Below are 22,789 nucleotides of genomic sequence, written 5' to 3'. Positions count from 1 at the left end.
ATTTCCAGCTATCTGTTAAAAACATACCAAATTTGGTTAATTCAACCTATTTTATCTTGCCGTTTTGACTTCTGTGATTTTTAGATACATTTTTTACATTATTTAATTTCATGTATGGTGTCCTAAATCATCTTAAAATTATTTGTATAATTTTGATTGTTACAAAATTCACAGTCCTGCTTCATTAGGGAGTGAAAAAAAAACCTTAAGGAAAATGTTGGGAAACACAGCACAAAAGGAACGTAAAATAAGCACACACAAACAAGACGAGGACATTTTATACTGTCAAAATAATTTTATAAGACCACTTGTGCACTGAAGTTCATTCTGATATAAGCATTTGACTTTTCTTTTTACATAGAGAAAGTTGTGCAAATGCTAGGCTAAGACAGAAAATTGCGTTCAATAACACATAAAGGTTGTGCATATTTCTAAGCAGGTGCTCCCCACAGCCGATCACAGCCTGACATAATGCAGATAATACTTGCTTATCTTGTTATAAAGTTCTGAAGGAAGCACCTTACAAGGCCACATAAACAGAGTCAAAGTGTGCAAAGAAAATGGTGTAGTTCTTCACAATGTAAGTAGAAAAAATGATGCGCAGAAAGGCAACATGCAAGCAATATTTCAATAATGATTGTGTGGGCTCAGTGCCTATTTGCAATGCAACATATTCCCTTCAGCAAAACGACATTTGGAGGAATTGGTCACATGGCTGATTTATATTATTATTGTTATTATTATTATTAAGGCTTCCCTCCAGAGGCCAAACATAAGTTGCTTGATATATACAGAGCCTGTAATGCCATAAAATTGATTTAATAAATAACTGTTAGAATGCAAAAATATTTGTTAATAATGCAGAGGTTTGGATAGATTTGGAGCGCCGCGCCTGGAGCGTTGACTGTCGAGTTGTGATTGAGTCAGGTCCGCACTTGGAACTTCCCAGCTTTGGTGAGGTATTTGACCCCTTTAAAGGGTTTGTACTTCTCCCCGTACATGTCCAGACGGTTCACTTTTAGACCTACAGAGAATCAATTGTTAGAACGTCACATTGTGACATTCCCCGTTGATTGCAATCACCTGATACGGCCAATTGCTGAATCTTCATGTCGATGTTAAGCGAGGGGTTCTCCTCGGGTTTCGGAGCGCCCGACTGCACGCTCAGGCTGCCTCGCAGGTTCGGAAGCTTCTGTGGGTTCAGCTTCCCCACGTTCCAAACCAAAACCTACAAACACAGACGGATGATGTTAGTGTCACAACTAAAAACGTACCTGACCCTCAATAAGTGGAAGAAAATTGATAGATGGAAATAAAAATGTTTTGAAGTACATGTATATGTTTTTAGATGAGTAGGATGAAAAGTAGAACGGTAACTAGACTAAGTGCCATTTCTGGAGAAATTGTGTGGGAAATGCTGAAAGCTGAATGCTAAGATTTGAATGTATGTGGAATGCTTAGAAAGTAAAATTACGAAATTATAATTATAAAATTACGACCTCCTGGTTACTGGACAATGCACTTTACTAACTGTGCCACCGAGCAGTATCACACACCTGGTAATGGTGATAAGTTATACGTATGGAAGTGGGCGTGGAAAGTGATACTTAGAAAAAGTTCAGTGTCTGTCCCATTGAAAATGAATGGCAAAAAGTTGATATTTAACGTTACTGTAAGTAATGTGGAATCAGACGACGGGCGTGAATTTTTGAAGCAAGTGTAGATCGGAGGTATTATGTGGGAGTTGTTACACGGTAAAAAAGTATGGAGAATAAAAATCACATTAACATATGAGGGAAAGCTTCAGCATTCCCACGATGAGGAAATGTTTTTGTTTTCTGATCAGTGTCTTATTTGATGCATGAACATGGTTTTAAAAAAGGTGACTTCTACTTGCATTTTATGTTAAATGCTGAGTATTTAGAATAGAATTGTTAACTGCGTTAAATAAAATTGTGATGATGTCAGCCAAATGACTGCTTCCATTGTACTTTTCGGAGCGGCATACAATAACTCCTCAGTCCCCGATTCACTGGCAAGATCCGAAAGTATGGCATCTTATGTGCTGAGTGTGCATTCACCTTGGAGGCTAGGTCATATGTGTAGTTGCCCTGCGTGGCGATGAGGTTGGCACTGAGTACGGCTTTGGGCATGTGGATGGTGACCAGCAAGCCCTCCACCGTCTTCCCCATCGTCTGCTTGGGCCCGATTGTGATGTCCAGACGGCCGCAGGAACCCGTCTCCATGAAACTGATGTTCTGCTTCACGTACACCGGGATGGCCACCTGACTGAGGTAGTAGGAAAAGTGACCTGGGCTGTTTTGTATGGAAAACAAAAACTGCGCATTAACAATTGTCTGCACTTACTTTTGTGAGCTGACGTGATAAGTCATGAGGGTGAAATTGCCGTCGGGCGGGATGAACGAGAGGACGTGCTCCGACTCCCAGCGCTTGAACCGCACACACGGGTGAAAGCTGACATCGTCCAGGAGGCGGGGATTCTTTAATGCACGATGCAACAACAGGGTTGGTAATTAATTGCTTTATTTCCATAGTTAACTCACGATTAATCGCACGTTATAGCTGTTCTAAATGTACAATAAAATATTGTTTTGAAATTTTTCATACTCTTAAGATTTAACATAAAATTGGACAAATATTTTTTACGAAATACAAATGTGGTTGTTGTATCTTTCAGTTCATTGATTTAGTAATTGTAGAGTAAGTAATTCATAAAGTTATTTGAAGTTAACTCTTTTACTGCCAAACGTTATCCAAAAAACAACTCCTACACAGTGCCAGCCGATTTCGAGCATTTTCGCTCATTATTCAAGGCAAACAGAATATTGTGTGCTATGACTACATAAACATGGTGGTTACCATATGATGATTGGATTCCAATCTTTCATTAGAAAAAAAAAGTATGATTCTTCCTTATTCCTTTCTTTAGTATTCACCATTTGAAAATAGGTCACTTAAGTGACATTGAGTGAAAATGGAAAAAATAAGGAGAAAACAAGCTTTTTGTGAAAAGATACATTTTCCGCACAACAGTGACTTTGACACTAATATTTTTTGTTTAGTGATGCTCTGTGAATTAGATTTAATATGACAAACGCTTTCATCATTCACGTCACGTTCTATTTCCTAAGTTCCGCCATGTTTTCCTGTTATTTGATACACAGGAGCCCGTTGACAAAAGAGATACAATGCTGCCATCTGCTGGTCATAGTTAGTGGGTGTTTTGGGATTTTCACAACCCCATTCACAAACTAGCGCTGCACAAGACGTTGCACTGTCCATTCGGGGGGAAAAAACCATAGTTAACGTCAATTGACGTTATTGGCGGCATTCATTGGGATTTTAGTATACGTCAATAAACGTTCTTGGCGGTAAAATAGTTGAAAAGATATACTAAATAGTTAAAAGGAGCATGAAACATGGAGTCATAGATATCTTGAAGTAATTTTACGCCACTAGGTGGCATTAATGTTTCATGTTGGCGATAATGCATGAAATCATGATGCACAAACCACTGCATTGTATCTCTCAAAACCGAGCACTCACCATGAAGGACAGCGTGAGGTCAGGCATCCCCGTGAGCCGGACGCAAGCTTCAATCACACCTTGAATCTCTGCAAACACCATGGAACCTGAACAACAAGCCCAGTTTACACAGCATTAAGTAGAACCTTTATTATATTTATTGACAATGTAAAAAAAATCTTCAAACATTGACAGCACAGCTAATAAAAGTTGAATGACTATCTGATATTGTTTTACTGTAAAAGGCTTTGCGGCAGAGCAATTCTAATCAAGTGGGTGACGCAAAATATTTTCTTCTTCCATTTATACAAAAAAAATGACTGTCAATCGCTAAGTTAAGTGCAAATTTTATTTCATTTTCAGCCTTTATTACATTTTCAGGAAATTATTACGTTATTGGGTGCTACAAGGAACTTTAAAAGAATAATCGACCTACGTTGAAATAGATTATATTATATAATAGTGCTCAGTGGAAAAACAGATGGTGTGTCTCAGTACGGAGCGTCTTCCAACCTGATTTGTCCAAAATGGCATCGATTTCCTCAATGACATCGAAGTATGCTTCATTATTGGTGTATTTAACACCAGCACGCCTCCAGGGGATATTGGACAACTGACCCGTTGGGAGCGTGTCTCCAACATTGCTCCCTCCTAAGGAGAAACACAACAAAAGTTTTGGACTCCGTTCCCACACATTTGGAGATAAGTAAACGTCAGCCATCTGTTTACCCGTGAGAGTATTGACGACCGTTCGGAGAATGGTGGGAGGCCTGATCATCTCCTTGAGGACGTTGGACTCAGTTGCCAGCGGAAAGCCGTTGTCGAGCATCTCTTCGAGGATCTCGTACACCGTCACCAGGTTGTCTTTGATCACGACTTCGGAGCATTCGCCAAAGTAGTCCTGTTATTTGCAAAGCTGTTTGAGCATTTGGTCGATATCGTTGATATTTGACATTTTACGATCAGGAAATAGAAATGAGAAATTACAAGAATAGAAAATTGCCATTAATTTTATGTCATTTTAAGAAAAAATGCCATATTTGGATATGTATAGGTCTCTACTGTACATGGACCTTAAACTAGATATGAAGGATACCGAATAATTGGAATTATTTTTATTTTTTTTAATCTTTCATAGATCTTTATATAAAACTGAAATGGCCCCACACACAGTGGTTATGAAAAGTCTACACACCCCTCTTCAGGTCCCTGTAATGAAAATGGCCCCTGCAAGTTATATACAGTGGTTATGGAAAGTCTACCCACCCCTCTTCAAGTGCCAAATGAGACCAAGATAAATATTTTGAAAACCCTTTCCACCATCAGTGTGACTTTTATGTCGAACGCAATTAAATTAAAAATATATGTTTTCAAGAGAGGAAGTACAAATAAGCACCTGAAATAATGTCACACAAGTATGTGCACTCTGTAGTAACCAATCACATTCAAACTAATCAGTACACACTGACACCATGTCCCTGATTAACCCCAAATAAATTTGAGCTGTAGGTTTCCTACCTATGTTGTGAATTACCTGAAGAGTGTCTGCAACCCTGTGCAGGAATTCAATGACAAAAAGTGGAGGTACTTCAGTCTGGATGACAGCGAGGAAGAAGAGCTTCCCTCTGTATATATTAATAAGATAGTGATGCGGGGTCTGCAGGATAGGAGGCACATTCTCGCGTTCCAGCGCCTGCTCCTTGGCTTCGAAGAAGTAGTCACACACGCTCCGGTTGATGACGCTCTTCCAGTGTTTCTCCAGGAAGATGTCTCCCGTGTAATTGATTAGGAACAAACTGTGGATCATCTCAGCTGAAACAATAAGGAGATTGTTGTTGTGTTGTGTTGATGGCAACAAAGCAAGGTAACAAGCGCGCACGTCAATACTTTTAAAGCATTCATGTTCATTCTAAATTATAATTCTTTGTTTTCATTTAAATTCAAAAGTTATGGTGTCACAAAGAAGTGTCACATTGTGCCAAATCTGAACAACTCACTTAGACAACAGAGTTTACTTCAACTAGTTCCTGAATTTACAGTTTATGAATTACGGTATATTTATACGATCTACAACAATGTAAAATAATCGCTAAACTACAAATACAGAAAAGCCCTAACCGTAGAAACGTTCGGTGTAATATTTTAACTTTTACCTGCTGACTGTAGTTTAGTCGACAAACAGTGACGATGTTGCCACCAGACAGGGATGTCCAAGCGAATGCCTGCTCCAGTGAAACGCATAAACGACTTGAGTCACTATTTTATGGCAACAAATTGAAGGAACTAGAAATCAGATTGGATGTATGTTTTTTAAATCCCTAAAATAATAATATCAGTATTTAAGGGGCTTTTGAGGCTACAGTTCTCCCCCGCAGGCACATTTAAAGGCTGCTGTCCCTGCTCTGTTTAATAAGGGTTTCTTGTGTTAACCCTCAGTTACGTCTTTCAGGATTTTGGTTACACAAAATGTAGACGTCATAAATGAGTATAACATTCTCATGTCAAGCGCGAACTAGATTTTTTTACGACAAAGGCATGTTATTGTACATTTATATGTTTGGAGGCAAATTATTAATTTTCACTCTTTTAAATATAGATAACCTATGGAAACAGATGTGTCGAAATTCGGCATTGCATAATAATCCGAAAAAGAGCTTTAGCAATTTCCCTATTTTTCCTTTTTTACGTATGCATTCCTGTTCATTACTTTATTAACTGTAACACTGTCTTCTAGAATTACAAATGTCCGTAAAACACAACAAATGTTCTCGAGAAGCAGCGGCTTTTCAGAAACACATAGAGTGCCCTCAATCAGCTATATTTATTTTATAGTTGTCTTAGTTTTAGAAAAGTGCAACTCAAAAAGGCGCATGTTTATTTATAATAATAATAATAATAATAATAATAATAATAATAATAATAATAATAATAATAATAATAATAATAATAATAATAATAATAATAATGCGTCCGAAGTCAACGTACAAGTCTATCAATGCAGCTTGTGATTGGTGGAGCCCTCTTGGGCCGTCCTAGTTTAACAGCCTGCGAGACCACAATCAGGGTGATATATTAATTTATTTTAATAGCGGTATCTGTACATGTTGTCTAGGCGCCGTAGGCGGTAAAAAGGTGAACGCAACGTGCCCGTGCCTTGCTTAACCAACAATGGCCTCCTCCGAGGAACCCAAAGCGAAGAAACCCAAAATTTCCACACAAGAGAAGACGGACTCTGTAGCCAAAACCTCTCCTGTGAAATTAAGGTGACAACAATCCCGGGGTGGGGAAATGTGTGCTAATATTTAGTTGTTGAATCGAACTCTAATGTGAGCTTCACTTGTAGTCGGATTTTTTTTTAATACACAAATGTGAATGAAGAGAAAGGAAGTCAATGATTGTGTGTAACCTCGTTGTTATAGCTAACCTGAAAGCTGTACTAAAATTTAATCTCACTCGTCTTCAAGCAGTGCTATTAAAAGTGTCCCCTTGTAATTGTCCTATGAGTTGTTATTGCCAGTTCAAGGTGACCGTCGGTATGTAGAAATAAATAGTTCACTCCCTGTCAGTGAATTGCTGTCCCGTTGCCAGGTTTGTTGGGGTGACACCTGAACGCACCACGGTCCAACACAACGCGTGGCACGGCAGTCACGTGGCCTCAACCAGACACTGTTTTGGTACCCAGTTTTCCCCGGCTTGCACTTGAATGCACCGCGATGCAGTTTTTCACGGCTAATCCAGCTCCTTTGAAGCGCTTATCAGCACGCTTCTCACGATCATTTGAAGTGTCTTACAAGAGACGTGTTGAGGCGAACCGAGCCAATAGCCAGGCAGAGACCGGCTGTCGTGGCCCTTCCTCCTTTAGATGCCCACCAGTCAACCATTTAGGAGGAGGAGGAGGCGGAGGAGGAGCTGGGGTTGCAGGGGGAACATCGATCTGCCACACATTTGTGCTGAAATTGAGGTGTTTGGGAATTCTTTGCTCCTTTTTCATTTGGCTCGCTCAACAGGTGTCTAGCACCCACAGAGACAGACAGAGAGACAGATGTCTGCATTGAGGTAAGTGGCAAAGAGGATCAATGTAATGCTTGAGTAATTGGCTGCACATATATGTTTGTGTGTTGTCGGACAAGATAGTGAGGGCGTGGCATCCACTGGAGTCCATGCATTGCCTTCGGAATTAACAAACGGGCTTTAGTCTTCTGTGTTTTGGCAAATGGCTAAGTTACCAAAGGGAGGCATGTGAATTGAGGTTGTCTACTCTGGACTGCAAGATTTTGTGGATTATAAAAGCAAAAAGTTGCGTGACAGACATTCGCCGATGCTGCACTTGTGGATGTTATTCACTGACACAAGGCCTGAGGGTCTGGAAACAGCTTGTGTGCGGGTCATATCAGTGTGCTTTTGCAAATGGAATCACATGCAATGTCGGCCTGGTGGAGAAACAATTACACACATGGTTGACTTGGCTCTCTCTTTATACAAGTACAAGTAATGTCACTGGTGTGCACTATTTCTCCTTTTCCGTGCAGATTTTTTATAGTCATCATGGGATTTGTGGTCACATGAAGCTAGCGTATGCCCAGGGTGACATTTCTGACCCTCTTGCTGGCTTATCTCGAGCAGATTCGGAGAAAGTAAACAAGCAGGATGCTGCAACATTTAATCTCAAGATGCTACTTGTTGATTTAAAGGAAAACAATGGCTAAATCCTCTTTTTGCACTTATGCTGCAGCCCTAATTCACTCTTCGGGATGGGAAATCCCTTGCTGGACATTTGCGCTGTGGTGGACAAAGACTTCTTGGACAAGTAAGTACAACATTAGGGATAGAAGCTTGATATTCAGCATATTTACTAATATCCGCATCAACCTTTTATTTTATTTTATTGTGACTGTTGCTAATAGAGAAATTTAAAAATAGTATTAGCTTCAAGAAAGTATCTATCTAAACTTTCAGTTAACTTTGAGATGCTATTTGACCCTGTAGTGTAGACTGCACCTTGTTTTTGTTTGAAATTGAAACTAAGATAAGTGAAAAGTTAACATTTCAGATATTTTGACATTTCAGAAAACTTTCATTTAACTTTTTTTAAGACTTGCTGATGACCCTGGCAACGCCCTGAACTTCTCGTTAGAATTTTAGAATAATATAAATAAGTCAACAAGGAATGAGTTGGAGTTTGTATTTGTTTTAAATTTGGATGCTAATAATTTCCTCTTTAGTGAAAGTCAAGTCTGCTAATAATCGGTATCAGCCCTTAAAAATAAACATCATCGTATCTCTATTCAACAGCAGTCAAAATAGTTTGTTTCTAATGGTCTTGGGTGCACCACATTAAATGCAAACTAGCAGCTAGTGCAAAATGTAAAATAAAGAGTCATTTCTGTATTGTTATCTGTTTAACCTTTTATAATGGGCAGATAAAGCAACAATTTGAGTTCCTAATACCAGTTAGCGCCAGTCAGACATTCTATTTACTTATTTCTTTGACTTTGTATCCTCTGCAATAATCGGCAGATTTTCCTTTAGTGTTGTCCAAGCTGCACTGAAGTGACCAGGACAAAGAGCTCATGTGGCTTCCAGTTCAGAGTCCACCCTGCAAGGAAACCCTTGCGTAAACGCTGGGATTCGATTTAAAACAGCCAAGCATGCGTATCTGATTCAGCCTCCTCTCAAATAAAGCAGAAATGAAACTGTACCTCATGGATTAAAAAAAAATTCTCGATCAAAACAGTGGCAGAACCACTATTGTGTCTGCACAATCAGATAAACTTGTATGAGGATGATAGTGTATTTTTTCTGAATGAATGTTAATATGCTTTTTTTTTTTTGTGTTCTTTAATTTGTAGATACACACTGAAGCCAAATGACCAGATCCTGGCTGAGGACAAGCACAAATCTCTGTGCGTATCTCCCCCTTAACAGCCCATCTTGTAGAATATTGACTATTTGATGTCACATGTTTGCCCCTCGCTCTTATATCTACATTCTAACCGACTCCTCTCAAGGCTGGAGCGAGCCAGTCAAAACAGCCCTGCGATGAACTCCATTCGGTTATAGAACAGCAATAGTAGGGCGGCAGATCTAGCACAGCGAGTGTGTGTGTGAGCCAATAGCAGAGCAGGACTTTTCACCTCCCAGTTCCTGTGAGACAAGAGCCACAAAGCAAACAGCAGGAGATAAAGCATCTTTTGCATTTTACACAGAACAGTCACAGTAACCCGCAATCAATTAAATATGTGGTACTGGATCTTATGACTTAACTACTCCCATCCAACACATGTGTGCGTCTAAATAATTTTTACCCTTGAACTAATAGGCGCTTGTAGGATAACTTTGTATCTTTCCTCATGTTCAGTAAGCAAGCATAGTCGGAAAGCCCCACGCTGCACCATCTGGCTCTGTCTCAGAAAATTAAACAGCAGTTGTCCTACCCACAATCCTGTTGAACCCTTGCAGAACAGGTTTCTCAGCTACACTAGGCTATACATGTGGGTTGTTGTAATCCATATCTTCTACCACTAGAGGTCGTTTGTCTTTTCTGGAACTGGCGGTTGATTGGAGAGTAATTCTTCTACAGTACTACTGTATGTTTGCATAAAATGAATGACCACTGCCCAGCCATCAGAGACCGTGCCCATACGTTGTAGGGAGTGCATACAGTCACGTGGAAGCCATACACACTACTCAAGCACATTAGGAGTTTTAGGATATTTTGACCGTGATTCCGAAAACTGTTTTCAATCACTTAACTAAGTTTGTGCTGTTAAAGGGTAAAGTTTAAGATGAACTGAGCGAGGAATGTGCAGACACAAGTCTGGGATTGATGGATAACGGTATGAATCAATCATAATCAATGTATATAACTGATGCGTTTAGTAAGAATCGATGGGGACGGGTTACTAATAAGCCATGGCTTCTACACGTCAGCCCTTCTTTCGGATGTCAATGTTGCAAATTATGTGATCGATGTAACCTGTAATAATGTGTCCGAAAGGAAAAACGGAATAAAACAAAACAAATCAACACCCCCCCCCCCAAAAAAAAAAATTGTTTTTGACAATATGTTCTGTACAGCAACACTAGTCTAAATACAGTATTTTGAATAATATTGCGTTAGTGGAATATGAGTTAAACAGCAAAATCCAGAAGTTTTTATCAATATCAGAAGGCGGCCATTTTGCCACTTGTCCAGTGTAAAGACATTGCAGTTGCTCAGGTCTCAGGTAACAACCAATCACAGAACAGCTTCAGAAAACAGGTGAGCTGTGATTGCTCGTTACCTGAGACCTGAGTAACTGTGAATGTGATGTCATCTTCAGTCGACCGCAAGTGGCAAAATGGCCGCCCCCTGAGAGGGATAAAAAAGGCTGGATTTTGGATATTAATCAGAATGTCATGTTTAGACTAGTGAAGTCACATATAATATATTATTGTCAAGAAATGTCTAAGGTTAACTTCCCCTTTAATCAAGTGTGATATAGGTCTTGCTTTATTTATTCGTAATATCTTATTTTTTACCCCATGCAGGTTTGACGAGCTAGTGAACAAGTTCAAAGCAGAATACCACGCTGGGGGAGCCACACAGAACTCAATAAAGATCGCCCAGGTTTGTCCTTTGTGGCGTCATGTGACATCACCGCAGTGATTCTGTCCTTCATTTAATGTGGAGTGGTAATTTGTGCCATCACTGCGCGCAGTGGATGATCCAGGAGCCTCACAACGTGGGCACCTTCTTCGGATGCATCGGCAAAGACAAGTTCGGTGAGATCCTGAAGAAGAAGGCGGAGGATGCCCATATTGATGCTCACTACTACGAGCAAGACCAAGAGCCCACGGGCTCGTGTGCAGCATGCATCACTGGAGCAAACCGGTAAGGTCCACACACATACACTGGTTTTGTTTGTATGAAATATTCAGCGCATGGTTTGTTGATCTCTGGTGTTTTCTCTTTCTTTAAGGTCGCTAGTGGCTAACCTGGCTGCTGCTAACTGTTATAAAAAGGAAAAACATCTGGACATTGAAGAAAATTGGAAGTTGGTGGAAAGCGCTAAAGTTTATTATATTGCCGTGAGTACTGATCTGCGAATGTCACGTGACCCCCTTGTTTGCCTTGAACCTTTGAGGTGAACTTTGGAGCAGTCACTACATATAAACAAATGTCAGACACAAAAGACAACTTGCATGAATTAATTTCAAATAAAAGTTATAATAAAAAAATCTAAGTCAAAGTTTTAAACAAACTGTACTTAAATATTAACTTCAAATGCATTAATTGTATTAAGTTAAATATAACGCAACTGAACTTGGGTAGTGATTTTTAAGTACCACTAGAGGGAGCCTGTGTACCACTTAAATGAGAATTGCTGGTTCACCGTCTTTTTCTCCCGACAATTAGCAACCCAATGAAAACGGACCAGCAACCTGTGTTTGGACAAGCATTGTTTATGGCAGTGATTCCCAACTACTATCATTTATTTATTACAAATAATTTACCTTTGTTCATCTGTGGATGACAGTGACTTATTGTGACAGATAGGACAATTATATGCTCCTCTACTGGATGGCAGAGGTTTTTTTTTATTTAACTTTCCCAGCTGTTGCTATTCACGGAACAAAATAAGTCGAGCCTTCCTGCTAGCATATTATCAACTTTGTGTTGAACTGAAAAAGTAAGTAAATTTGTTAGTAACCTGAGATGAGATCATTATTTTTATACACATACATTTTGTTTACTTATGTGAGACTTTTCTAATGTTAAATACGTGCCTAGGTTCAATGGTTGACAAACACTTGATTTATCATCTAGTATTGGTTATTAATCTAATGTAATTAAAATATTTGCTTGTGGATGCATATGTATTTCACCCCAGCTGTACTATGCGTTTCCACATGTATTGATGCATATGTTGATGTTGATGATGTTTCCTTCCAGGGTTTCTTTGTCACAGTGTCTTTGGAGTCCATGCTGAAAGTGGCCAAGCACGCATCAGAGAATAACAAACTGTTCTGCCTCAACCTGTCCGCACCCTTCATCTGTCAGTTCTTCAAGGACCACCTCATGCAGCTCTTGCCCTTCGTGGACGTGCTCTTCGGCAATGAGACGGTAAGGCAGCTTTCCGATGAGTATTTATTGTACAGTATGTGCGCTTGAATAAGAGCAAAATGCAGTGATTGGGATTGCATTCTGGTGTTCGACATGATGCAACGTTACCTCTTCAAATATTATTATTGTATAAGTGAAGCCTCCCCATATCGTTATCACACCGTACTTTCCTTCTGACAAACTGTCTGCAGCCTCTCTTAGTCCCCAAAAGAGCAATCTTGCTTTCATCATTCTACAAAATTGCTCCATTTCTCTTTTAAGCCAGACAATGTGTCCTTTTGGCAAATTGTCGCCTCTTGAGAACTTTGTTTTTTGGGCAACTGGACTTTGCGGGAGCTTCTTGCCAAAAGCTTAGCTAAGCGAAGTCTTATATAATTATAAATTGTCTAATCATCTTGGGCTGGACTAGCAGTTCACAGGTGCCAGAATGTATACACTGTAAAAAAGAAGAGGAAAAAAGTGAGTAATATTTACTTGGAAATAAACTAGTAAAGGCTTTTCACTCAGAAATTCTTAGTACATTTTTACAAGGAGAGTTATGAGTATTTTTTTTTATACCAGTTTATTAAAAAAAAAAGTTATTCAAGCTTTGAGGAACAAACTCATGACCATACCAGCTTGGTAGACCAGCCACTCTACCACCTGAGCCATGCCACTCTTGCTGTTTGCCACTATACTGCATTGCTGGTGTGTCCAAAATGAGACCCAAAAAGCGTCTATATATATATATATATATATATATATATATATATATATATATATATATATATATCATAAGGGATAGGCTCTAGCGACCCTTGTGAGGAAAAGCGGTGATGGATATATATATATATAATATAATATCATTTTACTTTCCCTCCCCTGGTATAATACAAAGATTCACTAATCTTTTTTTTTTTTTTCTGTTGATTCCATCCTACAGGAGGCAGCCACGTTTGCTAAAGAACAAGACTTTCAGGTGATTCCGTGTCCCTGCTGTTATCTCTGCTGCACTTTCATGCATTTTGTCTAAACGTTGTGTCATGCGGTCACGTCTCTGCAGACCAAAGACATTAAGGAGATTGCCAAGAAAATGCAGGCTCTGCCCAAAGTCAACACCAAGAGACAAAGGATTGTTGTCTTGACTCAGGGGAAAGATGAAACTGTGATGGCTCTCAGTAAGATTTCCATTCCTTTTTTCCCCTTCAAATAAAACCAGTCTGTGTTTGAGGTGTCATTCAACCCCCACCCCAATATTTGTGTTCAGGTGACAAAATTGAGACCTTCCCAGTGATAGCAATTGATCCCAAAGACCTTGTGGACACAAACGGTGCTGGTGACGCCTTTGTAGGAGGTGAGAGCTTGCAGTGATTGCTTCTATGACTTGTTAGGATTTTGTGGGTTTTCCAGTTTTAAAAAAATATTTCCTTCCGCTCCGCAGGTTTCCTGTCTGGGCTGGTCCGAGAAAAAGCGCTGGACCAATGCGTGAGAGCAGCTCACTACGCTGCCAGTGTCATCATTAGAAGATCGGGTTGCACGTTCCCTGAAAAGCCGGACTTTGTTTGATGTATTTTTATTGTTGTTCTGTGTCCCCAAAAATGTCCATCATTTGACACAAAATGTCACCTAGAATATTTTGTACCACAGTACTCCTTCCCATTCAGATATATATATTTTTAACCTGCCATTTGATTTAATTTTTTAATTTTAATCTCTTCTTTCTTTCGTTTGTTGGAGTTGCAAGAACTATTAATAAGGGATCGCAAGCTCAGCCAATCGAATTATGGTAATTATAATTGTGGCCAAAATCAGGTATACAACCACAGGACCACATTTTGACATGAGAACTCTTAAACATCAGTGTCGACTTCATAACTCTGCACTCAATTGATTTTTTTATCAAATAATTCTACTTGTTTGTAAGGGATTAATTTGTGTGTGATTTACGACAAGTTTTTCGTTTAAAAAGCATGAATTAATATTCATCAAAGCCACTAGCCATAGGAAATACAACTGTGAACTGTCCAAATCATGAGTGCCTTTTATTATTTGTTCAAAAGGTTAAATACTTGAAGCTACTTTTGTCATCAATATGCAAAGTAAAAGTGCACATACGCTAGAACTGTTGGAAAGTAAGACCAACAATCAAAGAATAATTGAGGGCATTATGTGAGTAGCCATTCGAAAGGTGTAATTTTTTTCACCCGTTTTCCAAGTACCTCAACATTCAGCTTTGTTAAATTTCATACAAATGCACGTTTATCACGTGATAAGATTTTGTTTTTACCTCTTCAGTGTTTGATTTAGATTAATCAATACTTGAATACAATTTTGATGATGCACAATGGTTTCTTCCTTATACAATTGTTTTTAAATCTTGGATTTACAATCCTATTCAGTCGTATTCCTCACTATGTACTCAAACAAGAGGCCTCAAGTGACCCTTTTGTCTGGTTGTTGCCAGACTTTAATGTCTAACATGGACAAATAAAATGAAAACAAAACAATCTACGCTGTTGGATTTCCCCCCCCTGTGTATATTTATTTATTTATTTTAACATTTCCTTGCCAACAGCATGTCAAAAATTTAAAAATGCAATTGAGATGCATTTAAGATATTTTATGTTGGATTTATTTATTTAAATATCTCAATCTATTACTACACAGTACTTACTCATTGCAGTCTCAACCTCATATGCTGGTCTTTTAATTTTAGCTTGTGATTTTTTGTTTGTGTTTGTCTTTTAGTTTGTACTTGCCCCAGACTTCTCACTAATGAAACTACAAATCAATCCATTTAGATTTTTTAAATAGCTGAAATGAAAGTAAATCAAGTTATTTGCTCTGTTTTATACCAACAACATACAAATTCTTTAATTTTGGAGATAAAAATGTAAGTAAAAACATAATTGCAGTACAGTACTGTATTTTTCCTCTATTGGGGTGCAACACCCCACCCCCAATTATGATTTGTTAATATTTAAGTACATATTTTTCAGGGCCGGCCCTAGGTGATTTTGTTCCCTAGGCGAAAGTGTAGATTGTAGCCCCCCAGACAACTACATGTAATACAAATAAATAGCCTAAGTACAGTGTAAAACAGCTGACATTATTAACTCCAAAATGTTTTCAAACTATGTTCAACATATTTGTGTAAGATACATATAAAAAGTAATAAAAATAATGAGGTCAATGACGTACGCCCATTTTGTTAACAATTGACGGGAAACTTGGAAAAATTGCCGATAATTCAAATGAAATTTTTATAGACAATTCTGATTGACTGACATACACATGCCTCTACCTTGGGCCCGTTTTTCCTCCTCCTCCTTTCGCCGCATTCTTAACGCAGTACCTGAGGGCTTGGACCTTTTCATTGTAAAGGTTTTTGATGCATAGACAACAACATAAGCGAGCCATCCATCTATCAATAGCGCTAACACTGAGAAGATGCGCGACCCCTTCCCCTACCTTTCACTGTAAACAGCAGCAGCAGGTCAGATTTAGGGTGCCAGGTCATGATCTCATATTTATTTGGACTAGTCATAAAAAAATTATTATTATATAATAACAATAACAAAATTGCCATTAATAACTCAAACGGTATGTTTTGTGTATCCTTTTACTATATTTAAGCCATATGCTAGGGTGACCAATTTCCCATTTCCCAAAAAAGAGGACACTTGCCCCGGTCTTGAAATAGTGGTACCAGTCGCAGTTATATTATCGTCGCAATGCTAACCGAACAATATTCGTGAATTTATAGAACCCTCGAATGCACTAACAGGACGTAAGAAAATGAGTTGTCCTCCCAAAAGAGTACACGTTTGGCCACCCTATCATATACTATAAATGAATTACCTTAACTATACCTTTTATAGCCTTGGCAATCTCTTGAGTACAATTTATATTGTAAATAAACATTTTAACCTTGCATGTTGCCTTTATAAATACCTTAAAACAAAAATAAACCATACAGAAATACAGATTCTTAGCCAATAAAACTGAATCTTGAGCAATAGCGTTACTAAATATTTACCAAGGAGCGTTAGCACACTCCAGTGGACGAAAACGGTAACGTTTTTACTATGCAGTAAATTACACAATGACCATGAAATATAGCAACATTAGTTAAACAATGAAACATTGCTCCAATACGAACCTCGTTCCCTTCTCAGCCAGGTGCTAAAGAATCATTCACTGAATTAGTTGTAAACTTCAGATTTCTCATATTTCCTGTGGCGCGCACATGTCTTCTCTGCACTTGGAAGATGGCGCTACTAAATTAATGGCACAGTACGTCGGTTACTTACGTCAGTTCCTACCGGTTTATGATACCTATTCCTGTATCCTTCAAAATAAAAGTATGAACTATATTATAATAGCACAATAAAACAACGCAATTCTGCAATACAAAAATGCAAAAACAAAAATAATAGCAGGGTCATTTAAATATTTTATTTTAGAAAACTTGAGGGGGGGGGGGATATTTTTAATCTCTTTTTTTTTTGCCCTGCAATTTGGCGCCCTCTCCACTAGGGCGCCTATGCCCTGGGCCCTGTATATGTTAACTAACGCGAGAAATTTAGGTGTTCAGACAAAGATGAGGTATTACATCAAGTGAACCCCCCAACCTCCTGTCGAAATGTGATCCCAATCATGGTTGTTGATCTTGCATCTTTAGTCGTTTTAGTCTCAGCTTCTCCTCTTGCAGTGTGATGTCAAGAGCTCTGAGCTGCTTGAGAAAACCGTGGTTGGGCAGGACGCAACGGCGTTGTCGCACGTGCTCGATGGCGTCCACCACGGTTAAGCCTTGCTCCATCATCAGGTAGGCCAAGACCAGTGAAGCTGACCTGCTGCGACCCATCACACAGTGCACCAACACCTTGTCTGGAACAAGTCAAAATATGCCGAAAATTGAGACAGAATGCTAAATCTTGGTTTTGTTTGGGTTTGTTCCAAACTGCCAAATTGTGTTTTTCCCAGTGTGCAACCTTAAGACGGCGCCAAACACACCGTTTTTGACCCAAATTCAAGCTTTCAACAAACATGCACTAAAATGTAATGACCAGGACATGTAGACAGTATTTGTAGACACCAGTTTATACAGTTTATGAGCAAAAAAAAGTTGATTTAGCGTTGAGTTACTCTTTAACAATGTGCTTTTCTTTGTGTCTGCTTAATTTAGTGGTTCTTGAACTTTTTACACCAAGTACTATCCTTGACTTACTCAGTGGTTGTCTCAGAGCTTCGCTAATGAACTGTGTTGCCGGACAGAAGAACTGTGAGATGTCAAATGTGGGTTTGTCATCTGCCTCCACCCCAAAATACTGGATGTCAGTGTCTGAGTAGTAATCTGCACCAGTCAGAACGTTGTTGTACTTCCCCTCGGCAGCATTCAACACGTGCGTGATACCCAGGTCCTTCAGACCAGGTCGCTCCAGAGCCATCTTCCTTTTCCCAAACAACACATACCGCTTACTTCATTTTTACAAATTAATTTGAGTTATGTTTGTGCGTGTTTACTTACTCATCCCCGATGAAGATATTGGGCCAGACTTGGTTGAAGTGTGCATATTGAACGCTGGTGCCAGTCCAGAAAAGCTGCTCCAGGTCTAGAGTGCCTGGTGTGATGTAATCGCTATCTGGGTCCACTTGAACAGCTGTGTAGGGGTTCTTTCCTCTTGATTTGACCGCACAGGAGGACATGGTTCTCCTCTAAGCAGCAAAGAGAATAATCTTTTTTGGGGCGCGTTGCCACCTCGCAGCAATGTGGCCCTGTGCGCCCGCACATAACGCTCATGCCAGAAACCACCACTAAATACAAAAATGTGAATATGTATGATAGACAGATCGATAAAACCTCTGTTAAGTATTATCTACAAATGTATCTGAGGATGGCATTCAAGCTTGAGCATTACAATCGTTCTCAAATGCTGTACGTCTCAGGAGAGCATTTCATCACGCGGGATTATTTCAAGATCCCAAAAATATTCAACCCATTCATGCTTCCTAAAATATTACATATGGTCACTCATTAGCTGTGTGTGAAGCTGAATATGAAAATATATCACTTACCAGTCATATAGTTGTCTGAATTTTGTGATTTGTCTCCAAGCAGGACTTGTGTTCCTTCACATTTGGCATAAGGACACATGCTAACGGCTCTCTCTGTGTTTGACATGATATTTTTAGGCCGTTGCCTGCCATGACACCACATCAACGTGACGCGCAAACATTTGCTTGTTTAAAACTTTGTAACACCTCATGTACAGAATGACAGCGGTCACTTTTATGCTGCGCGGGAAATATCAAAAGTCCAAGGCACACACAATATTGTGTTACATCACAGTCATGTTAAGAATCTCACGTGTCCGAACAAGTGTGAGTGCGAAGTCCCATGACAGCACATTGAGATCTATTTGTAGAAATAGCACACCTTGTCACATAATTTTGACTTTTTCATTTTCTGATTAATTTAATGAATTTAATGCTTCATTTGTTGCTATGTTCATTGTCAAAAATGATCTCAGACTAGTGTTTGATTGTTAACAAGTTTCTGTACTTCTTGGTTCATTGGAGAATGACATGTGACCAAATGTCATTTTATAGGGTTAGGGTTAGGTTCAGTCCAATTCAGGGTTAGGTTAGTGGTAGGAGGGGGGAGGGGGGGGGGTGAATGTTTGCTAGCTAGGCTTCTACCCACAGGAAAACATATGGACAAATGAGACATGTTTGAGATCTCAAACATGTCTCATTTACTTCTCCTAGATAACAATAAAATTGGTGCGAAACCAAATTGAGACTAAGGTGTATTGCTCCAGTGTCTTGTCTTTTTTTCTCCTTTGGAGTTTTAGATGATTTCTCAATAAGGTCTCACATATGTCTCAGTGTTTCTCAGCTCGCCGCTTTGTGTCTTGTCCAGGTTGTCTCGTCCATTTGTTTGTACTATAGTTCTATAGTTATACTATACAACACTAACTTACATCTTTGATATCTTATAAGTGTTTAAGTGTTAGTTTTATGTTAATTTTGTTTTCAGGTCCAATCAATAGTTTCTGTTCAAACAATTAAGACTTCGTATTTATCGTACTTAAATGTGCAAAGTCTGTGCATGTCACGTGCAACAGCAGTCACTTTTGGTAGTGGTCCAAGAGTAAGTATATTATTTCACTTTTTTTTTTACATTTGATATTTTATAGCTTCATTGTCTATTTGACACCATGATTGCTGTTTGTGGTTATCTAGAATTTTCTTTAATAGCTATTCATTTAATGCCATAATATTTAGTTAGGCGCTGTTGAGACAAAATCTTTTTCCATCTGACCAGAGTTTCGTTTCAATTTACGGTAATAAAACAAATAGCAACATCTAATCAAACACTTTTCAAATCAACTATCAAAAGTTCCATATGAAAGAGATAATTATTTACATTTAGTGGAAAACAGATTCAGAGTTAAAACTTTTGGCGGGCATTGTATTGAAGCTATTTTATGGATGAAAGTGCTCATTTAACTATTTAATAAATAAATAAAAAGTACCAAATTATCACTTGCACCAAATGTAACATTATTTTTGGGATAATATTCAACTTGGGACTGCTGTAAAACATGCAGAGCTTGAATTATGTACTTTTTTTTTAATAAGGAAGTGCCTATATATAAATATTAAATGGCCATTTAAAAAAAGAAATGGCTTATATATTATGCATATTTGTCAGTGGGGTTTTCATAGAATTAGAATTTCATCTAGTAGTTAAACATTCCAACATTGTTTTCGTTTTCTGATCAACACTGTTTAACTCGAAAGGTAAACAGAAAAATTGCAAACATGCTGGGAGCACCTGAAACACACACCATCGAGAAGAGGAAGATAACAATAAGGCTGATTTTTTTATTTTTTCATGAAGTCACTGAGGAATGTACACACTACACTTGGCCGTGGCTTTGTTTCTTTTGTTGCTGAAAAATAGGTATGTTCAATAAAAATGCAAGCAATTGCAATGTTGCACTTTTACATGCCTCTATTGATTAAAAGACACATTTTGGATTTCTGTAACTAATATAGTTATTTTGGCCAGTAAAATATACAATATGGTTCAATTGCTGATAGAGTTAATACTTAAAAAGCTGAAATAAATGATTTTTTTTTAACACAGTATTTTTTAAAAAAAAAAATTCTAACTGCTCCATTCCTTTAGGAGCTCAAGTCCAATGCACATAGTCTACTAACCTATTCAACACTTTTACGCAACTTAAATTATTATTATTTTTTTATATTTTTGCATTGGGCCCACCTAACCATGTTTACAGTGTACACATTTGACCAACTGTCCTCTGTTCAAAAAATATTTTGCACCGCAAATGCTCATTGAGAGAATGTGATTTCATAAGTTATCATTCTGCCATGTTGTCAGATATATGTTATGTATTGTTTTGTTTAAATATTTTTTCTAGTATAACATATCGTCACCCTCTTACATTTAATTTATTTTTGGTAAAAAATATTTTTTTTTGCCTAAATCATCTTCTCATGATGCAAATTGTTAATTTTTTTGTGTTTCCTGAAAAATCAGAAAAAAATGACTTAGGCGATTATTTTAAGAAAGCGTCTATTTACCATTAACAAGGACAAATAAAATTTGTAGGAGAGTCATTTATGGACACTTTTTTGCCTAAATCTCTCTGCGACTTGCTATTTATCGTCCTGCCTAAATTTGGCATTGCTTCTAAACACAACCCAATGTATCACATCGCTTCATTTGCACTAATGTTTTGGTGAAATTACCTCAAATTTGAACTGAATTGGTATGAATCAGGAATTTTAGGAGAAACACATGAGAAACACATGAGAAACATTGGATAAAAAAAAATAGTAAAATGAGACCGAGATGAGATTCTCACATTTGAAGAAAAGAGAGAGAGTAAAGATTCTCAAATTTGTCCCGCGAGACATAGACGAGCAAGCTTTGAGCAATAACATTTTCCACTGGGCTGTTAAACTTTTTATAGAGTTGATGAGAGTTGATGGTTTCTATTTTTGCATTGTGATGGAAGTCCCCACTGAAGGCTCAGGTACTAAATGCACAGCCTATCACTGACTGAACCAGTGCTCATATGGGTGTTTGTGCATGCACATCATTGCCAGTGTAAAGGTTGGGCCACACTTGACTGACATGCCCAGTGGGTCGTCTGTCTTTAGCAGCAGCTCCTGGAGCGCTGTCACAGAGGGGGTGTTCCGTGGTGGATTCGTCAGAGACATTCTAGTCTAGCACGCACACACACACACACACACACGTGCACAACAACAACAAAAAGACTACATGAACTATATGTGCCTTGCGCACACTGAAGGCTCTATATTTGAGAATCGCACGTGGCGTACCTATGCGTGGAAATTTTGGTAATTTCTCAGATAAGCTAACATGGTCTGAGCAGGTGTTTAGCTAGACTTTATAGATTGCTAGAGATATACAGTAGTAGTAGTAGTGTCATTGGCTTCATTGGTAGTGCGGCAGTGTTACACATGGCAAAATCAAGGCGTTCCGCAACAGATCCAAGGAGAACTGTTTAATCCACTGTGACAACCCGCCGCAGGTCCCCTCAAGGGAAAACAATGTGGCATTATCCAATGAACTTTAACATTTGCTATCTCACTTAGTTCCATGCTATTCTCCTTGGAGAAGAACTGACATTTGCCAGTATTGTATGTGCTACTTTTATGATCAAATGACACATATTGGATCACCATTCATCCAACATTTCATTTTTATAAAATGACTTTGTGATATGTTATATGATTAAATTTATTAACACTGTTTTCTGATTAATATTGTGTTTGTGGAATATAAATTAAGCAGCAAAATCCACCATTTTTTATCCATCTCAAAGGGCGGCCATTTTGCCACTTGCTGTCGAGTGAAAATGACATCACAGTTGCTCAGGTAACGACCAATTACAGCCCTGCTTGTGAACATCACATGACCAAACTCAGAAAACAGTAGAGCCGTGATTGGTCGTTAACTGAGCCCTTGAGGAACTGTGATGACACTTTCAGTCAACAATAAGTGGCAAAATGGCTGCCACGTGAAATGGATAAAAACAGGTGGATTGTGTTGCTTAATTGATATTCCACAAATGCGATATTAATCAGAATGCC

The 22,789-nt window shown here is 38.5% G+C and overlaps 3 protein-coding genes across 6 annotated transcripts; 1 reads left to right on the top strand and 2 right to left on the bottom strand.

Moving 5' to 3' along the window:
• Window positions 1-281: 281 nt before the first annotated feature.
• LOC147164031 (AP-3 complex subunit mu-1-like) lies at window positions 282-5,948 on the bottom strand. 3 transcript variants are annotated; one of them, XM_086092568.1, is made up of 9 exons: window positions 5,700-5,948; window positions 5,081-5,358; window positions 4,276-4,447; window positions 4,060-4,197; window positions 3,568-3,653; window positions 2,368-2,501; window positions 2,082-2,289; window positions 1,084-1,228; window positions 282-1,024 (listed from the first exon to the last, which is right to left on the bottom strand). In XM_086092568.1, the coding sequence occupies exons 1-9, from the start codon at window positions 5,785-5,787 to the stop codon at window positions 924-926; spliced, it is 1,350 nt and encodes a 449-aa protein (XP_085948694.1). In that variant the 5' UTR covers window positions 5,788-5,948; the 3' UTR covers window positions 282-923. The 3 variants fall into 3 exon arrangements, with proteins under 3 accessions (XP_085948694.1, XP_085948695.1, XP_085948696.1); XM_086092569.1 differs by having other exon boundaries at window positions 5,665-5,704; XM_086092570.1 differs by lacking the exon at window positions 5,700-5,948 and adding an exon at window positions 5,544-5,670.
• A 693-nt stretch (window positions 5,949-6,641) lies between these two features.
• LOC147164030 (adenosine kinase-like) lies at window positions 6,642-15,142 on the top strand. 2 transcript variants are annotated; one of them, XM_086092571.1, is made up of 11 exons: window positions 6,642-6,809; window positions 8,279-8,353; window positions 9,396-9,449; window positions 11,077-11,155; window positions 11,247-11,419; window positions 11,508-11,616; window positions 12,482-12,652; window positions 13,575-13,610; window positions 13,695-13,809; window positions 13,899-13,985; window positions 14,073-15,142. In XM_086092571.1, exons 1-11 carry the CDS (start codon window positions 6,715-6,717, stop codon window positions 14,195-14,197), a joined length of 1,119 nt encoding a protein of 372 aa, XP_085948697.1. In that variant the 5' UTR covers window positions 6,642-6,714; the 3' UTR covers window positions 14,198-15,142. The 2 variants fall into 2 exon arrangements, with proteins under 2 accessions (XP_085948697.1, XP_085948698.1); XM_086092572.1 differs by lacking the exon at window positions 6,642-6,809 and adding an exon at window positions 7,437-7,602.
• Window positions 15,143-17,126: 1,984 nt separating this feature from the next.
• Window positions 17,127-18,879, bottom strand: LOC147164029 (dual specificity phosphatase 29-like). Its single transcript, XM_086092573.1, has 4 exons — window positions 18,710-18,879; window positions 18,162-18,349; window positions 17,862-18,085; window positions 17,127-17,521 (listed from the first exon to the last, which is right to left on the bottom strand). The coding sequence occupies exons 2-4, from the start codon at window positions 18,338-18,340 to the stop codon at window positions 17,289-17,291; spliced, it is 636 nt and encodes a 211-aa protein (XP_085948699.1). The 5' UTR covers window positions 18,341-18,349; window positions 18,710-18,879; the 3' UTR covers window positions 17,127-17,288.
• Window positions 18,880-22,789: the final 3,910 nt, after the last annotated feature.

This window comes from Leptonotus elevatus, chromosome 13 (assembly GCF_054856555.1).
Source record: "Leptonotus elevatus isolate MCC_2025b chromosome 13, RoL_Lele_1.0, whole genome shotgun sequence".
Lineage (NCBI taxonomy): Eukaryota > Metazoa > Chordata > Actinopteri > Syngnathiformes > Syngnathidae > Leptonotus > Leptonotus elevatus.
This window is presented reverse-complemented; position numbering and strand designations above follow the sequence as displayed.